The sequence below is a fragment of the Centroberyx gerrardi genome, chromosome 13 (assembly GCF_048128805.1).
Source record: "Centroberyx gerrardi isolate f3 chromosome 13, fCenGer3.hap1.cur.20231027, whole genome shotgun sequence".
Lineage (NCBI taxonomy): Eukaryota > Metazoa > Chordata > Actinopteri > Beryciformes > Berycidae > Centroberyx > Centroberyx gerrardi.
Window position 1 is genome coordinate 30,374,052 of NC_136009.1, and position 16,976 is coordinate 30,391,027.

The 16,976-nt window shown below is 38.0% G+C and overlaps 1 protein-coding gene and 1 gene segment (V, D, J or C); both read right to left on the minus strand.

Annotated features, from left to right (window-relative positions):
- Positions 1-333: 333 nt before the first annotated feature.
- LOC144542161 (T cell receptor alpha variable 3-like) lies at positions 334-4,003 on the minus strand. The segment is given in 4 exon segments: positions 334-387; positions 1,397-1,576; positions 3,564-3,838; positions 3,949-4,003. Coding segments are annotated over 4 exon segments (564 nt in total).
- An 8,021-nt stretch (positions 4,004-12,024) lies between these two features.
- Positions 12,025-13,863, minus strand: LOC144542162 (uncharacterized). The gene is made up of 3 exons (XM_078287897.1): positions 13,807-13,863; positions 13,324-13,571; positions 12,025-12,411 (listed from the first exon to the last, which is right to left on the minus strand). Exons 1-3 carry the CDS (start codon positions 13,850-13,852, stop codon positions 12,025-12,027), a joined length of 681 nt encoding a protein of 226 aa, XP_078144023.1. The 5' UTR covers positions 13,853-13,863.
- Between the last annotated feature and the right edge of the window lie 3,113 nt (positions 13,864-16,976).

Here is a 16,976-nt window from a genome sequence, read left to right on the forward strand (position 1 = left end):
CCATGATGAATGCTGTGAGAAATTATACTCAGCGTATAGATGATTTTATGACATTAAGGTAAAAGATGATGATGAGGATGGGAGAGTTTTTTTACAGTGACTCTGGGTTTCCTGTCACTGTGGGCTTCACAGCACAGTAGTACAGAGCAGAGTCTGTCACTGCAGCAGAGGAGATCTCCAGATGAAACGTTTCTGGGTCACGTTTAAAAGTGAATCCAGGTTTGTTGCTGAAGTCTGTGATGAGAAACTGTGGAGCTGAACTGGGAAACTGGAGATACCAGAAGAAGTAGTCTGCTGAAGAGTAGTTACAGGAGAGAGTTACTGTGTCTCCTTCTAGAGCCTGAACTCTGTCTTGGATTGACTGGACGGTTTGCTGATAACTGGAACCTGCAGATGTGAAGAATTGGATGTTATGTCTTCATCATTTTGAAAAAAGGAAAATACAAATCAGCAAGAATAATAAATGTGTAAGAATTTATTTTGGTTAAAATTAGTATACAGCCTAATCAAAGTGTGACTTACCAGCAAACACCCCAAATAAAATAACAGACAGGATGAACTGCATAGCTGATGTTGGACTTCAAGCATATACTGTAACAACAAGAAACGAATCTATCAGCAGTTGTTTTTACAGATCATTTCTGTTCTCCTGCCTGTCAGGCTCCGCCTCCTGGTGAAATGGTAACAAGGACTGGAAAAGCTAGAATATCACCATATAGTTTACTGACTCTGTAGGTTTAAAGTATTAATCCACAACTGTAGGTTTAACAAGAAAATAAGAATAGAGTCAAAGATGTCTGGAGTGTACGGTCATAAAATCTCCAGCAAATACTATAAAATGACTATGATTTGATAATAACTTTTCATACAGAGCACTTACAAAAAAAAGTTGAAAAGTGCTTTACTAGACAAATAAAACTGTGAAAAAAAACTAAAAATGTGAACAATAAATTTAGATAAATAAAAATAACATAGTAAACCAAATTCAAACCATTGTTCAAGTGAAACAAGCCGGAAAGTGTGTTTTTAAAGTATTTAAAGGAAAACATTGAGTTGGCCAGTCTGATCGCTTATGAAATCAGAATAACTTTGTTTTCCATTTACAATAAATGTACAGGAAATGCTCCAGGTGAAATATTGTATTACTTTTTGTTTTTTCTTTTTAATTCAGCAGTTTTCTTAGGGTAGTGTGTTTGTACCATCATAAAGTTGATTTGACATTTATTTGTATTTCCTGCACATGTGAATCCTCCCACAGTGTTTCATTAGCAGGTGTAACCACAGCGGCTCTGATAAACTATGAATAACAGAATCCATCTGATATGAAGTTGTGGTTTGAATACCACTTCCCTCCTCTTTGAAGAATAGTGAGATATCTGTGTTCAGGTTTTTGTACAGCCTCTTCTAGACTTTCTATCACTGTGTTTCTTAGAGCACAGTAGTAAAGAGCAGAGTCTGTAACTGCAGCAGAGGAGATCTCCAGATGAAACTTTTTATTGACTTCCTCATGTTTAAAAGTCAATCCAGGTTTGCTGATGTAGTTTGAAATGAGAAACTGTGGAGCTGAACTTGGGTACTGGCGATACCAGAAGAAGTTGCTTTCTGATGAGTATTTACAGGAGAGAGTTACTGTGTCTCCTTCTAGAGCCTGAACTCTGTCTTGGATTGACTGGATGGTTTGTTGATAACTGGAACCTGCAGATGTGAATTTGATAGGTTATGTCTTTAATATTTTTAAAAAAGAAAAATACAAATCATAGTAATTTTACTCAGCAAGAAAAATAAATGTACAAGAATGTTTCTTGGTTAAAACTGGTAAACAGCCTAATCAAAGTGTGACTTACCAGCAAACACCCCAAATAAAATAACAGACAGGATGAACTGCATAGCTGATGTTGGACCTCAAGCATATACTGTAACAACAAGAAACTAATCTATCAGCAGTTGTTTTTACAGATCATTTCTGTTCTCCTGCCTGTCAGGCTCCGCCTCCTGGTGAAATGGTAACAAGGACTGGAAAAGCTAGAATATCACCATATAGTTTACTGACTCTGTAGGTTTAAAGTATTAATCCACAACTGTAGGTTTAACAAGAAAATAGGAATAGACTCAAAGATGTATGTAGTGTACGGTCAAAAAATCTCCAGCAAATACAATAAAATGGCTTTACTCTATAAATAATATTGTGAACAAAACCTAAAAATGTGAACGATCAATTTAGATTAAAAAAAAAGAATAACATAGAAATGCAAATACAAAATCAAACTCTAACGATTGTTCAACTGAAACATGCATGAAAGCATTTTTTTTTTTTTTTTTTTTTAAGCATTTTGAAGGAAAACATTGAGTTGGCCAGTTTCATCTCTTATGAAATCAGAATAACTTTATTTTCCATTTACAATAAATGTACAGGAAATGTTCCAGGTGAAATACTGTATTACTTTTTGTTAATTACTTTTTCTTTTTAACTCAATGGTTTTCTTAGGGTGGTGTGTTTGTACCATCATGAAGTTGATTTGTCATTTATTTGTATTTCTTGCACATGTGAATCCTCCCACAGTGTTTCATTAGCAGGTGTAACCACAGTGGCTCTGATAAACCATGAATAACAGAATCCATCTGATATTAAGTTGTGGTTTGAATACCACTTCCCTCCTCTTTGAAGAATAGTGAGATATCTGTGTTCAGGTTTTTGTACAGCCTCTTCTACACTTTCTATCACTGTGTTTCTTAGAGCACAGTAGTAGAGAGCTGTGTCTGCCAGGGTGAGGCCTGTTATGGTGAGTTCAGTTGATGTGCTGGACGTTGTGGATCGATAACGATTATCAGGGATATATTCAGATCCACTCCATGACTTGGCTCCTTTTAATAGAATGAACTGAGGAGCCTGGTTAGATTGATGTCTGTACCAGTAAAGGTAAATACCCCCTCTGTCTGTATCATAGGAGCAGCTCAGTGTCACAGATTCTCCCTCTCTTCCACTGACTTCATCTTCTACAGGAGAGATGTTGTCTCCAGCTATTAGTCCTGGAAAAAGTAGAGAAAATTAACCCATTAGACTAACATTGTCCATGAGACTTAGAGGAGAAGACAGTGGAAAATGTCAACTGTAAAGTGTTACTCTCTGGCCAGCAACACCTGAACTATTCAGATTGTTTACTGACCTATCTACATTCATATAAATTTGTATTCAAAAGAATATGATGTGTTTTCTATCATACCAAAGATAAGTGCAGCAAGAATAATCCACAGCCAATGTTCCATCTCTACAACAAGGTTTAAAGCAACAGGAGAAACTAACTGATGTTCAACATTCAGTCTGAGAGTTGTTCTCTTCATGGCAGCAGTTATTAATGACAGAATGGTCAAACACAGTGCAGCAACAGTGCAACGCCTACTTGATAATGTCGCCCTCTAGTGGAGGTTAAAAGTTCAATTCAACAACGTGGGAAAAAAGCTTCCAGCAGCTTGTCAGTATGTCAGCTTCTGTTATTGTACAGTGACTCTGGGTTTCCTGTCACTGTGGGCTTCATAGCACAGTAGTACAGAGCAGAGTCTGTCATTGCAGCAGAGGAGATCTCCAGATCCACACCACGCTTTCCTTCAGCCAGTTTAGTTGAGAACCTTGTGTCTGATTTAAGAGACTCTGCTGCTCTTGTGCTGCCTAACCCTGAGATGGACAGGAGGAACTCTGGTGGTTTTCCTGGATATTGTCGATACCAGAAGAAATAATCATTAGCTGCTGCAGGTTTGGAGTAATTGTATGACAGAGTAACAGCGCTGCCTTCTAAACTGTAGTGTTCATTCTTCACCGGAGTGAGTTCTTCACAGCTGACACCTAATGGAAGAGAAACTCTGTGTTATAACATGTTGCAAAGTCTTGTTGAATGAATAATATTCAAATGACATTGGAATCAAAACTTTGTCTTAATGCAGTATGAAACATACCTGTTATTATGGTCAGAGACAGTAGAGAAAATACGCAGTAGTACAGTGAAACCATCCTAGATGAAGATAATGGTTATGGTTTTTGTGTTGAACACTGATGAATGTGGAAGTTCTTCTCTCTTTTCTATCAGTAACAGTTTTGCTCCTCCCTCAATCTCTCCCTCCTCTCGTTGCACTGTATTTACAGTTGTCTAAATTACAGTTTTTGTATCTTAAACTGTGGAAATGACATTTATGCTGTAATTATCATCCTGTAAATTGATTTTTTATTCATGATAAATATAAATAAGATGGGTTTTTTTTCAGCATACAGACATAGAAATACAATACAATTTAGAATTCTAATTATTATAAGGGTTCCATGATATTACATGAGGTCCATTCACAAGCAAAGACCACACCATCAACAGAATGTGATTTGAACGTTTATTCATTGATTATGTTGTTATGGTTATGGTTTCCGGTTAGCACAGTTTGTAGCGTTTGGCCATAGATGACTGCTTCTTCTCAGATATGGATGAGACGTTGACTGCAGTGTGGGGAAGGCTTCAGAGAAGAATACGCTGTAGCTCCCAGGCTCAGCAGACCCCTTGAGGACCCTATGAGAGAATAGAGAGAGAGAGGGAGAGAGAAGAGAGGGAGGGTGGGAGGGGCACGAAAGAACAAGGACAAACAGGGGTGCAGGGCAGGAAGGCATATATAGGTTAAGGCCGGAAGAGGTGGAGTTGAGGCCTGGCCCTGCTCCTGAACCTCAGCTAGTTAGCTCCAGCCACGTCTCATCCTCAATGGCAGTAACAAAAATACTAGTGATAAAGGACACTGTTGCCTCATACCTCTATCTAAACAGGTAATGATAATTAGTGTCATTGTGAAATGTCACTAAATATAATTCAAGTGCAAAAAAGTAAGTCTAATTGGCCAAAGATCAGACAAATAATTTAGCAATTTTTCAGAGAAACATGTCTGTGCTGATTTGATAATTCCACTTGATGGCACTATAGGTGTTAAAATGAAGAACTGAAGTCTCTGAATAATCTGTCAGGAGATGTCAGGTTTTTGTACAGTGACTCTGGGTTTCCTGTCACTGTGGGCTGCAGGGCACAGTAGTACAGAGCAGAGTCTGTCACTGCAGCAGAGGAGATCTCCAGATGAAACTCTTTGCTCTGTCTTTCATGCTTTACAGAGAGATGTGGTGTGTTCTCAGAGTAATCCGCTATTACAAACTGTGGAGCTGATCTGGGATCCTGCCGGTACCAGTAGAGGCTGTTGGCTGAGCTGGAGTAGTTACAGGAGAGAGTAACCCTGTCTCCTTCTGAAGCCAGGACTGCATTAGACAACGGGGAGATTAAATCCTCACAGCGTCCTTTACAAGACAGAAAAGACATGAGTTAAAATGGATCTGACTGGAGTGGCTGTGGGGGTATTTTATATTTTCCTTACATGTCAGTTATGCATTTTATTGTTTAAGTACCATTCTCATCCTACATTTGTTTTTTTCTGCAGCATTTTTATTGTTATCTTTCAGTGTTTTATTATTTGTAAGTGCAAATATGTGGCAATTTCCTCTTTCCTATTATGATGGACTTTAAAATTCATGATTATATTACATTACCTTCTAGTCATTTGACTCAGCTTTCTTCTTATTCAGAGTAACAGACTGTACAATGAGGTCAACAATAGAATAAGCTTCGATTCCTAGATCTCCACCATTACAAGGAACCAATATTAAGGAGTGTCAGAGTGAAAGTTAGTGTCCAGAGACAAAATGAAAAAAATAATCCTTGTGTCCCTGGAATTACCATGTGTGATAAAGAAATAAGAATCATGGAGAACAAGCTTCATATCAAACAGTTAGAAACTTATCGACACCGAACAGTGAGATGATGCAGAATAACTTGAATAGCATTATAACTGATGAATTTTAAATCAGCAGCCTAAAACACAGCCTCAGTTCTTCTAAGCTCTTGACATATGAACTGAATTTGTTGCCCCTCCCTTCCTCCTCCCCATCCTATGCTGTCATCCTGTGATGCTGTTTTTGATTTAAGATACAAATACACATCCAGATAATTCTTTAATAAAGTTTTCACATTTATGAACTGACCTGATGCTTTTATCCAGAGTGATTTACAATGAGTGAGCAGGAAGAGGTTCAATGTTTTGTGGAAGACATTTCAACAGGAAACAATGGCTGTTCATGAGAAGACACAGCATGTGTCATGAATTCAAGCAATTCAGTTCCAAACACTTCAACCTAATTCAATTCAATCCAATGGTTAAATACACTGCAACAGTAGCACAACACCTACTTGATAATGTCGCCCTCTAGTGGAGGTTAAAAGTTCAATTCAACAACGTGGGAAAAGGCTTCCAGCAACTTGTCAGTATGTCAGCTTCTGTTTTTGTACAGTGACTCTGGGTTTCCTGTCGCTGTGGACTTCACAGCACAGTAGTACAGAGCAGAGTCTGACAGCTGCAGCTTCTGGATCCTCAGAGGAACTGATGTCTTGTTGATTTGAACATCAAATCTCTCTTTCTTGAACTCTGCAGCATTATCTCCTGATCCAGAGGTCAAGCGCTGCAGCATAAGCTTGGGAAAGCCATTTACTTCTTGTTTGTACCAGAACAAATTGGGACTTGGATCAGTGGTCTCAAATGTACAACCAAGTGTAACTGTCTCTCCTTCAGTAGCAATGACATCTCCTCTTGGCTGGATCACTCTGTATTCTCCTTTACACTCTGGAAGAATAGAACATGCAGAAGAAAAAATGAATCAATAATGATCAATGACTAAAGGAGAACAATCAATAGGTTTAAAGAGTTACCTAGCCAGAGAGTAAGAATCAGGATGTTTCTCAGCCAGTGTTTCATGTCTTCAGTGAGAGGGGAGGAGAGAGAGGAAGAACATACTCTGATGGATCTGGGCCTTGTGTTTACTGTTGGTCCCTCCCCTTCAAGTGACATTGGTGCTGTCATGTACGATTTTTCAGTTCTCCAAAGGTTTTTGTACAGTGACTCTGGGTTTCCTGTCACTGTGGGCTTCACAGCACAGTAGTACAGAGCAGAGTCTGTCACTGCAGCAGAGGAGATCTCCAGATCCACACGTCGCTGCTCTTTGACATGTTTGATGCTCAGTCCTGGTATGGGATTATTTAAGACTCCTGAGTAGTCCAGTATGAGGAACTGGGTAGCTGATCCAGGATACTGGCGGTACCATAACAGACTGTAAACTGCTGAGCTGTTGTATCTGCAGGAGAGCTTCACTTTACTGCCCTCAATAGCTTGTTCAACATCCTTCTCTGGTGTGATGGTGTCTTCAACACTTTGACCTGTAATAAAAAGTTTGAGTGAATGGAACTGGATCCAAAAGTTCTTTGAGAGTTACATCAACTAATTCTGTATGGCAAACATATTCTTTCAGAAATAATCTTTGGAAGGAAATTCATTAGAAAATTAATGAGAAAATTCACGAGATGCATGTGTGGTTTGATGGTATCAGTTAAAGAAAACAATTCCTCATTAAATTAAATATTCTTACCCCATAATATGCAGAATAAAATAATTGAGCACAAAATCATCACAGCTAGTTCAATGAACAGTACAATATTGGTAGAGCAGGAATGATTTTCCTCTCAAGGATTCACACAAAAGTCTCATCATCATCTGTTCTAATCTGTAACTATGCTCCTCCTCTTCACACATTTTAAATCATCATTATGAGTCCATCAGTAAATGGTGTCAATGTCCACAAGAATCCAGTAGGAGGCGCCACAGTCAAAGTAAAAGCTGAACTGTAGCGTCTATAACTTCTGCCAGAGGTTGTCAGGTTTTTGTACAGTGACTCTGGGTTTCCTGTCACTGTGGGCTTCACAGCACAGTAGTACAGAGCAGAGTCTGTCACTGCAGCAGAGGAGATCTCCAGATCCACACCACGCTTTCCTTCAGCCAGTTTAGTAGAGAACCTGGTGTCTGATTTCAGAAACTCTGCTGTGCTTTTAATGCCTAGCCCTGAGATGTACAGGAGGAATTCTGGTCGTTTTCCTGGATATTGTCGATACCAGAAGAAATGATCATCACCAGCAGCAGTTTGTGAGTAATTGTATGACAGAGTAACAGTGCTGCCTTCTAAACTGTCCTCTTCATTCTTGCCTGGAGTGAGTTTCTGACAGCTGATACCTAAAGGAAGAGATAACTCTGTTATTTCATGCTCCAAAGGATTTTAGCAATGAAACTCTTTTAAAATCAATGAGATTAAAAGTTTTTTCGAAAGCATTATCTCACATACCTGTTAGCCTGGTCAGAAACAATGGAAAAAACAAACAAAAGTGCCATGACATCATCTTAAAGAGAGAAACTGTCTGTGTTTTGCGTATTAAACACCACTGAGTGAAATTCCTCTCTCTGCTGTACTTCATTGACAGTTTTGCTCCTCCCTCAGTCTGTCACTCCCCTCATAGCACTGGCAAATCATTGTTTCGCTGCTTTGGTTTTGCCTTTCATTACATGACATCTTTTTAATTAGTTAATATAGCTAACTAATAAAGTAGCATTGACTGAAAAATAAATGTGTTTCCTGCAGTTTGAACACGGGGTAAGTTCTCTGAGTTACAGTTCTTACCTGAAGCTCTTGGCTGTATTGTGTAATGTCACATTCATAACTAATAATATTCCTAATGACAATGACATTGCTACTATTATTACATTTGTCTAGAAAATTGTCTAAGAAGATTTAGGACTACCTCATAAAAATACTCAAGTACTTGGTTGATTTTGAGCGCTAATCACTTTTGATTAAGATTTTGTGGATATTCCAAAAACCTGTGGGCCATGCAATTTATTTGACACTATATGCTCTATATTTCAGAGATATTAAATGCTAACCTTCAGATAAAGTTTTTTTTCCCCCAAAATGGAGCTTTAGCATTTTAAAAATTAACTCTTCATGGGCAGTATCCCTGAGCAAATATGTTCTTTCATAAATAAGCAAAGAAAAGCTTATTTAGAGCTTCTTATTTTTCTTTTTTTTTAATTAAAAATATTTTCATCTTATGGCTGAACAAGTTGAGGGACCAAACAAGAACTGCTATAAATCAAGATTATTTTCTATACATTTCACATATTTAGGAAAGAATGAAAGGACAAATAAAAAAGAATGAATGAGCACTAGAATGATCATTTAATTGTTTTTGACAGAATTAATCAATCAACCACTCAGTCAATCAATGAAGTTCTCCACAGCAATTTCTCTGTAAAACTTCACTTTTGGCTCATAAAATAGAAGTATGATGTGAAATCTCTTTCTAAGTCTTGTAGTTGTACCTGGCTGTCAGGTTTTTGTACAGTGACTCTGGGTTTCCTGTCACTGTGGGCTGCACAGCACAGTAGTACAGAGCAGAGTCTGTCACTGCAGCAGAGGAGATCTCCAGATCCACTCGCTTGGCTGTTCTGTCATGAATCAAGTTGATCCCAGTTTTTTTCTCTCCATGCTCTATAATCAGGAGGTGAGGAGTTGATGCTGGATGCTGTTGGTACCACTGGAAAGTGTTTCCAGAGCTGTAGTTGCAGGACAAAGTGACGGGGTTTCCCTCCAAGACGACCACCTCACCTGTGTAGGGCCTGATTATGTCCTGAGAGCTGACAACTGCACGAAACAAACAGTATCACTTTACTTTACAAGGCTCTTCTTCCAGTGTTTCAGCCAATGACTATGAAAAAGTATTGTAGACACAAATATTTTGTGATTAACCTAATCGAAATCTCAGTGTATACAATATATTTAAGAAGGTGTAAAAACATAACATAAGTACAACTTTTGTATTTAATCTACAGGTTAACACACTAGAATTTTATCTTAAAGTAAAAAATCAACTTGTATTAAATTGGCAACAAAAATATGAATGTTTTTAAATCAACACTCTCACTTACCATTTATTGCTGTTAATGTTGAAACAAAATAAAGTAGCATTGTTTTTCTCAGTTAATGATTATAATGTTCATGAGGAAGAGGATGAAGAGACAGTAAGAGGAAACAGACTGAAGTGTTTCATTCTCTTTCAGTAAGCTGTGTGTTTCCATGGTGACACCATGCTTTTTGCTCCTCCTCTGATCATCATCCACTCTTAAAAAGATGTGTCATTTTCACCACATCTAGTTTGGACCAGCACATGTTTATGTCATGATGCATGTTCTGGTGTCCGGCTGTTCATGAACTGTTTTTAATCCTTTTTTTATCCAGGGAACATTTTGAGCACCATGTTGTTTTTCAGACCCATCCTGCTTCACATTTCCACAAATTAATATCTCGGAGCTTCTCTTACTTGAATTCAAAGGTAATTGGTCATGTTTTGAGTTTTGTTATCTTTAGGCCCTTGTAACATGTTGACACCCCAAACACACGTGCATATTCCTTTTGCAAGTAACTTTTCCATCTGACAACAGCAACAGAAAATACCTTGTCTATTTTACATTTTGTCTCTACTGTAAAATGATTATACCTAATAAACAGAAGAGTATATTTTCTCTGCACTGGTGATCATCATCACACCTGTTGCTGGTTAACTAATTAGATATCTAAGGCTGATGAGGTAAAAAGCTTGTATTGCATTTGGACAACCAATTAGGATCACTGTCAACATGCATATACGTGCATTGTGTATCCAGAAAAGGAATTTGTGAGTATTATATTTCTTGTTATATTTCATCTGGGCCAAGGCTGACAAGTTGTGTGAACAAGTTTCCAGCTTTAAGAATAAAACAGCAGAGGAGAGAGTGGACACCCATGATGTTTGCCTCTCAGCTCTATAGGTTAGAGGTGTCATACAGCTTGTTTGATACTGTCTTATTTATGTAATCATACCTCATGCACATAGGTAACATCCCACAACCTCACACTCTGCAGAGTTTAATTTATATGCTACAACAAACATTGATTCTCTTTCTGTCTTTGAACATTATTTTCTGATTTTTCGATTGTTTTTGTCATTAATGCTAAGAAATTAAAACGTATTATAACATACCATTGAAATTTAATTGTGTTTACCTCCCTCTAGTGGACATTGTGGAGGACCGTGTTGTGTTTGCATAAAGGAAAGAGGCAGTGAAGGTTTTTGTACTGAGTTTTGGTGTTTCCTGTCACTGTGGGCCTCAAAGCACAGTAGTACAGAGCAGAGTCTGACAGCTGCAGCTTCTGGATCCTCAGAGGAACTGATGTCTTGTTGATTTGAACATCAAATCTCTCTTTCTTGAACTCTGCAGCATTATCTCCTGTTCCAGAGGTGAAGCGCTGCAGCATAAACTTGGGAACGCCATTTACTTCTTGTTTGTACCAGAACAAATAGGCATTTGGGGAAGTTGTCTCAAATGTACAACCAAGTGTAACTGTCTCTCCTTCAGTAGCAATGACATCTCCTCTTGGCTGGATCACTTTGTCTTCTCCTTTACACTCTGGAAGAATAGAACATACAGAAGAAGAAATTAATCAATAAACACCAATGATTAAAGGAGAACAATCAGTAGGTTTAAAGAGTTACCTAGCCAGAGAGTAAGAATCAGGATGTTTCTCAGCCAGTGTTTCATGTCTGCAGTGAGAGGGGAGGAGAGAGAGGAAGAACATTGATACTCTGATGGATCTGGGCCTTCACATCATTGGCCCTTCCTCTTTATCATTTGTTGAGGAACTCTTGACATTTAAATCACATTCACATTTCAGGTAATTATTTTGTGCGCAAAACATAAAAAAAAATGTATTTTGGAAGTAGGTTATATTTTCTTGTAATGCAAAGTAATAGCCTATCATACACAGCTGACCACCTACATAATGTTATCTCTGTCACTTTATCATAAGACATTTTTTCACAATTTAAAATGGTTAATGTGGTTAATGGTCTGATATTTTCTGGTAAAGATAACAGAGTCAAGATAGAATGAAGACAACATAAAAATTGGATTCTGTCACTCTGGTGCTATTGGAACCGTTGTCCACAAGGGGGCGATGTGTTGTCACTGTTGTGTTGTCTGCCGTAGGAATGAATGGACTTCTGCTGTACTGTAACAGAATATTCAACTGTGAATCAGGTGTTACCCCACCTTGATAATGTTGCCCTCTTTTGGCTGCTGGTAGTTTGATTTTGGAGCCAGAGAGAGGGCCATGATGAATGCTGTGAGAAATGATACTAAGCGTATAGAGGATTTTATGACATAAAGGTAAAAGATGAAGATGAGGATGGGAGAGTTTTTGTACAGTGACTCTGGGTTTCCTGTCACTGTGGGCTTCACAGCACAGTAGTACAGAGCAGAGTCTGTCACTGCAGCAGAGGAGATCTCCAGATCCATTTGGGTTTCCTCCTTAGTCACTTTAACAGACAGTCCAGAGTTTGGATCTGCTTCCCTCGATAGTGAACCTGTCCCCAAGTGAGAGATGAGGAACTGTGGTGGTTTTCCTGGGTCTTGGCGATACCAGTAGAACTGATCACTACCAGTTGCAGGTTTGGAGTATTTGTATGACAGAGTAACAGTGCTGCCTTCTAAACTGTACTCTTCATTCTTGACTGGAGTGAGTTCTTCACAGCTGACACCTAATGGAAGAGAAAACTCTTTATTATACCATGTTGTAAATGTCTTGTGGAATGAATAACGTTCAAAAGGCATTGTAATGAAAACTTTGTCTTAATGCAGTATCTAACATACCTGTAAATATGGTCAGAAACAGTAGAGAAAATATACAATAATATAGTGACACCATCTCAAATAAAAGTAATGGTTGTAGTTTGTGTATTGAACACTGATGAATATGGAAGTTCCTTTCTCTTCTATAGTTCACTGACAGTTTTGCTCCTCCCTGAATCTCTCCATCCTCACGTAGCACTGTGTTTTGTCTGAGTTACAGTTATTGTACCTTAAACTTTAGAAATGACAGTGGTGCTGCAATCATTATCCTGTTGGTTCATTTACTAGTCACGATTGATAGTAATAAGATAAGTGTTTTGTTAGCAGAGAATGAAACGCATATAATACAATTTAGTATTCAAATTGTTACAAGATGTCCAGGAGATAACATGAGGTCCATCTCATTCACAAAACTAGTGGAAATAAAGGACACCTTTGTTCAGTGCCTCTACTTAAAATGTAATGATAATCAGTAACATTGTGAAATGTGAATGAAGTATCTTTTAAGTTTGTGACAGATCATACAAATAATTTAACAATTTTTCAGTTAAAGATGTCAGTGTGCTGATCTGATAACTCCACTTGATGGCACTATAGGTGTTAAAATGAAGAACTGAAGTGTCTAAATAATCTGTCAGGAGATGTCAGGTTTTTGTACAGTGACTCTGGGTTTCCTGTCACTGTGGGCCTCAAAGCACAGTAGTACAGAGCAGAGTCTGTCACTGCAGCAGAGGAGATCTCCAGATGAAACTCTTTTCTTTCTTTCTCTTGTTTAAAAGACAACCCAGATATTTTCTGTGAATATTCCATGATGAGAAGCTGTGGAGATGAACTGGAGTACTGTCGATACCAGTAGAGGTTGTCTACAGAGACAGAGTAGTTGCAGGAGAGAGTAACTCTGTCTCCTTCCAAAGCCAGCATGACATCTTTAAATGGTTTAATTAAATCCTCAGAGGATCCTAGAAAGAGAAAGGACATAATACACCATGAAACTGACTTTTTCAAAATGACGAAAGTTCAGTTATTGCATCTTATGCATTTAGATGAAGCGCTTGACCAAAGTGGTTTACAGTGATTTAAATTATAGAAAAAATCTATATTTTTTTAACTTGAAGTGAGAAGTTCAAGTGAATTAGCTGTTAATTTATTAAATATTGTTTTTCTAAATCAAGGCTCTGGTTACAGAACACTTACCAGCATGAAATGTAAATATAATGAGCCAGATTAAATGGAGTAACATTGTCACTGAAGTGTACTGAATAACCAAGTTAAACACTACAGCAGCTCTTCTGTCCCAAAATGAAATCTTTCATATTCAGTTCTCTAGCTCCTCCTCTTGGATCTAGGCCTTCACATCATTGGCTCTTCCTCTTTATGATTGTTGAGGAACTCTTACCATTTAAATCACATTTACATTTCAGGTATTCAGCTGACACTCTTATCCAGAATGACTCACAATGAGGGCTTGTACCTGTGCCTTTCAGTTATGGGACAGTCTCTCTAAACACTAGACAACCATGTCATAATTATTAAATCGTTGATTATTGTTCCAATATTTGTTGCTTCTTTTTGACATGATGATAAACAACAATTCATTAAAATGCTGCCTTGATATGAAAGAGAATATACTCATTTGTGTATCCAGACATTTCACATTTCACAGATTTGGGTATCTGGCCAAATTATTTTGATATGATTGAGGGCAACATTGTGACCAAAAACTAAAAATATGAACAATATTTTTAGATAAAACAGAATGACATAGTGAAAGGCAAATGCACAAAACAAAACAAAATTCAAAACATTGTTCAACTGAAACTAGGCTGAAAGTGTTTTTAAAGTAAAATATTTTAAAGGAAAACATTGAGTTGGCTGGTCTGATCTTCTATGAAATCAGAGTAAACTTTATTGAGATTTAGATTCATTTAAATGTACACTAAATGGTCCAGATAAAATGCTGTATCACTTTTTTTTAACTCACTGTTTTCTTAGGATTTTGTGTTTGTACCATCAAAAGGTTGATTTGTCATTTATTGGGATTTCCTGCACATGTGAATCCTCCCACAGTGTTTCATTAGCAGGTGTAACCAAAGTGGCTCTGATAAACCATGAATAACAGAATCCATCTGATATTAAGTTGTGGTTGGAATACCACTTCCCTCCTCTTTGAAGAATAGTGAGATATCAGTGTTCAGGTTTTTGTACAGCCTCTTCTAGACTTTCTATCACTGTGTTTCTTAGAGCACAGTAGTAGAGAGCTGTGTCTGCCAGGGTGAGGCCTGTTATGGTGAGTTCAGTTGATGTGCTGGATGTTGTGGATCGATAACGATTATCGGGAATATATTGATAACTGCTACATGACCTGGCTCCTTTCCAGAGAATAAACTGAGGAGCCTGGTTAGTTTGATGTCTGTACCAGTAAAGTACAATATTGTTCTCAGTTGTATCATAGGAGCAGCTCAGTGTCAGAGATTCTCCCTCTCTTCCACTGACTTCATCTTCTACAGGAGAGATGTTGTCTCCAGCTATTAGTCCTGGAAAAAGTAGATAAAATTAATCCATTAGACTAACATTGTCCATGAGGCTTAGAGGAGAAGACAGTGGAAAATGTCAACTGTACAGTGTTACTCTATGGCCAGCAACACCTGAACTGTTCAGATTGTTTACTGACCTATCTATATTCATATAAATTTGTATTAAAAAAGAATATGATGTGTTTTCTATCATACCAAAGATAAGTGCAGGAAGAATAATCCACAGCCAATGTTCCATCTCTACAACAAGGTTTAAAGCAGCAGGAGAAACTAACTGATGTTCAACATTCAGTCTGAGAGTTGTTCTCTTCATGGCAGCAGTTATTAATGACAGAATGGTCAAACACAGTGCAGCAACAGTGCAACGCCTACTTGATAATGTCGCCCTCTAGTGGAGGTTAAAAGTTCAATTCAACAACGTGGGAAAAAGGCTTCCAGCAGCTTGTCAGTATGTCAGCTTCTGTTTTTGTACAGTGACTCTGGGCTTCCTGTCACTGTGGGCTTCACAGCACAGTAGTACAGAGCAGAGTCTGTCACTGCAGCAGAGGAGATCTCCAGATCCATTTGGGTTTTCTCCTTATTCACTTTAAAAGACAATCCAGAGTTTGGATTTGCTTTCAATAATAATAAACCTGTTCCACTGTGGGAGATGAGGAACTGTGGTGGTTTTCCTGGGTCTTGGCGAAACCAGTAGAATTCATCACTACCAGTTGCACTTTTGGAGTATTTGTATGACAGAGTAACAATGCTGCCTTCTAAACTGTACTCTTCATTCTTGACTGGAGTGAGTTCTTCACAGCTGACACCTAAAGGAAGAGAAAGTCTGTTATCTCTCTGTTATAACATGTTGCAAAGGCTTTTGGAATGAATAATGTTCAAATGACATTGGAATCAAAATATTGTCCTAAAGCAGTATGTAACATACCTGTGAGTATGGTCAGAAACAGTAGAGAAAATATGTAGTACACTGAAACCATCCTGGATAAAAGTAATATGGTTTGTGTATTGAACACTGATGAATGTGGAAGTTCCTTTCTCCTCTATAGTTAATTGGCAGTTTTGCTCCTCCCTGAATCTCTCCCTCCCCTCGTTGCACTGTATTTTCAGTTGTCTGAGTTACAGTTCTTGTATCTTAAACTGTGGAAATGACAGTGATGCTGTAATTATCATCTTGTAAATTAATTTATTATTCATTATAAATATGAATAAGATTTCATGTCTAGTATAGAGACATACAGATAAAATATCATTCAGAATTCAAATTATTGTAAGGGTTCCTGGATATAACATGAGGTCCACTAACACATCTCATCCTCAGTGGCAGTAACAAAAATAGTGGTGATAGAGGACACCGTTGCCACGTGCCTCTATTTAATGAGGTTACAATAATTAGTGCCATTTTAAAAGGTAACTAAATATAATTCAAGTGCAAAAACTGAGTCTAATTTGCCAAACATCAGGCAAATAATGTAGCAATTTTTCAGTGAAACATGTCAGCGTGCTGATCTGATAACTCCACTTGATGGCACTATTGGTGTTAAAATGAAGAACTGAAGTGTCTAAAGAATCTGTCAGGAGATGTCAGGTTTTTGTACAGTGACTCTGGGTTTCCTGTCACTGTGGGCTTCAAAGCACAGTAGTACAGAGCAGAGTCTGACAGCTGCAGCTTCTGGATCCTCAGAGGAACTGATGTCTTGTTGATTTTAGCATCAAATCTGTCTTTCTTGAACTCTTCAGTATTATCGTCTGTTCCAATGGTGTCACGCCGCAGCATATACTTGGGAAAGCCATTTACTTCTTGTTTGTACCAGAACAAATAGCGACTTGAGT

Excerpts from the sequence above, each read along its gene's own strand:
- LOC144542162 (XM_078287897.1), bottom strand. The coding sequence starts at position 13,852 with ATGTTACTCCATTTAATCTGGCTCATTATATTTACATTTCATGCTG. Across the intron at positions 13,572-13,806 it reads TATATTTACATTTCATGCTG|GATCCTCTGAGGATTTAATT; the intron begins GTAAGTGTTCTG and ends TTCTCTTTCTAG. Across the intron at positions 12,412-13,323 it reads CTGCTGCAGTGACAGACTCT|TTCTACTGGTATCGCCAAGA; the intron begins GCTCTGTACTAC and ends GGTAGTGATCAG.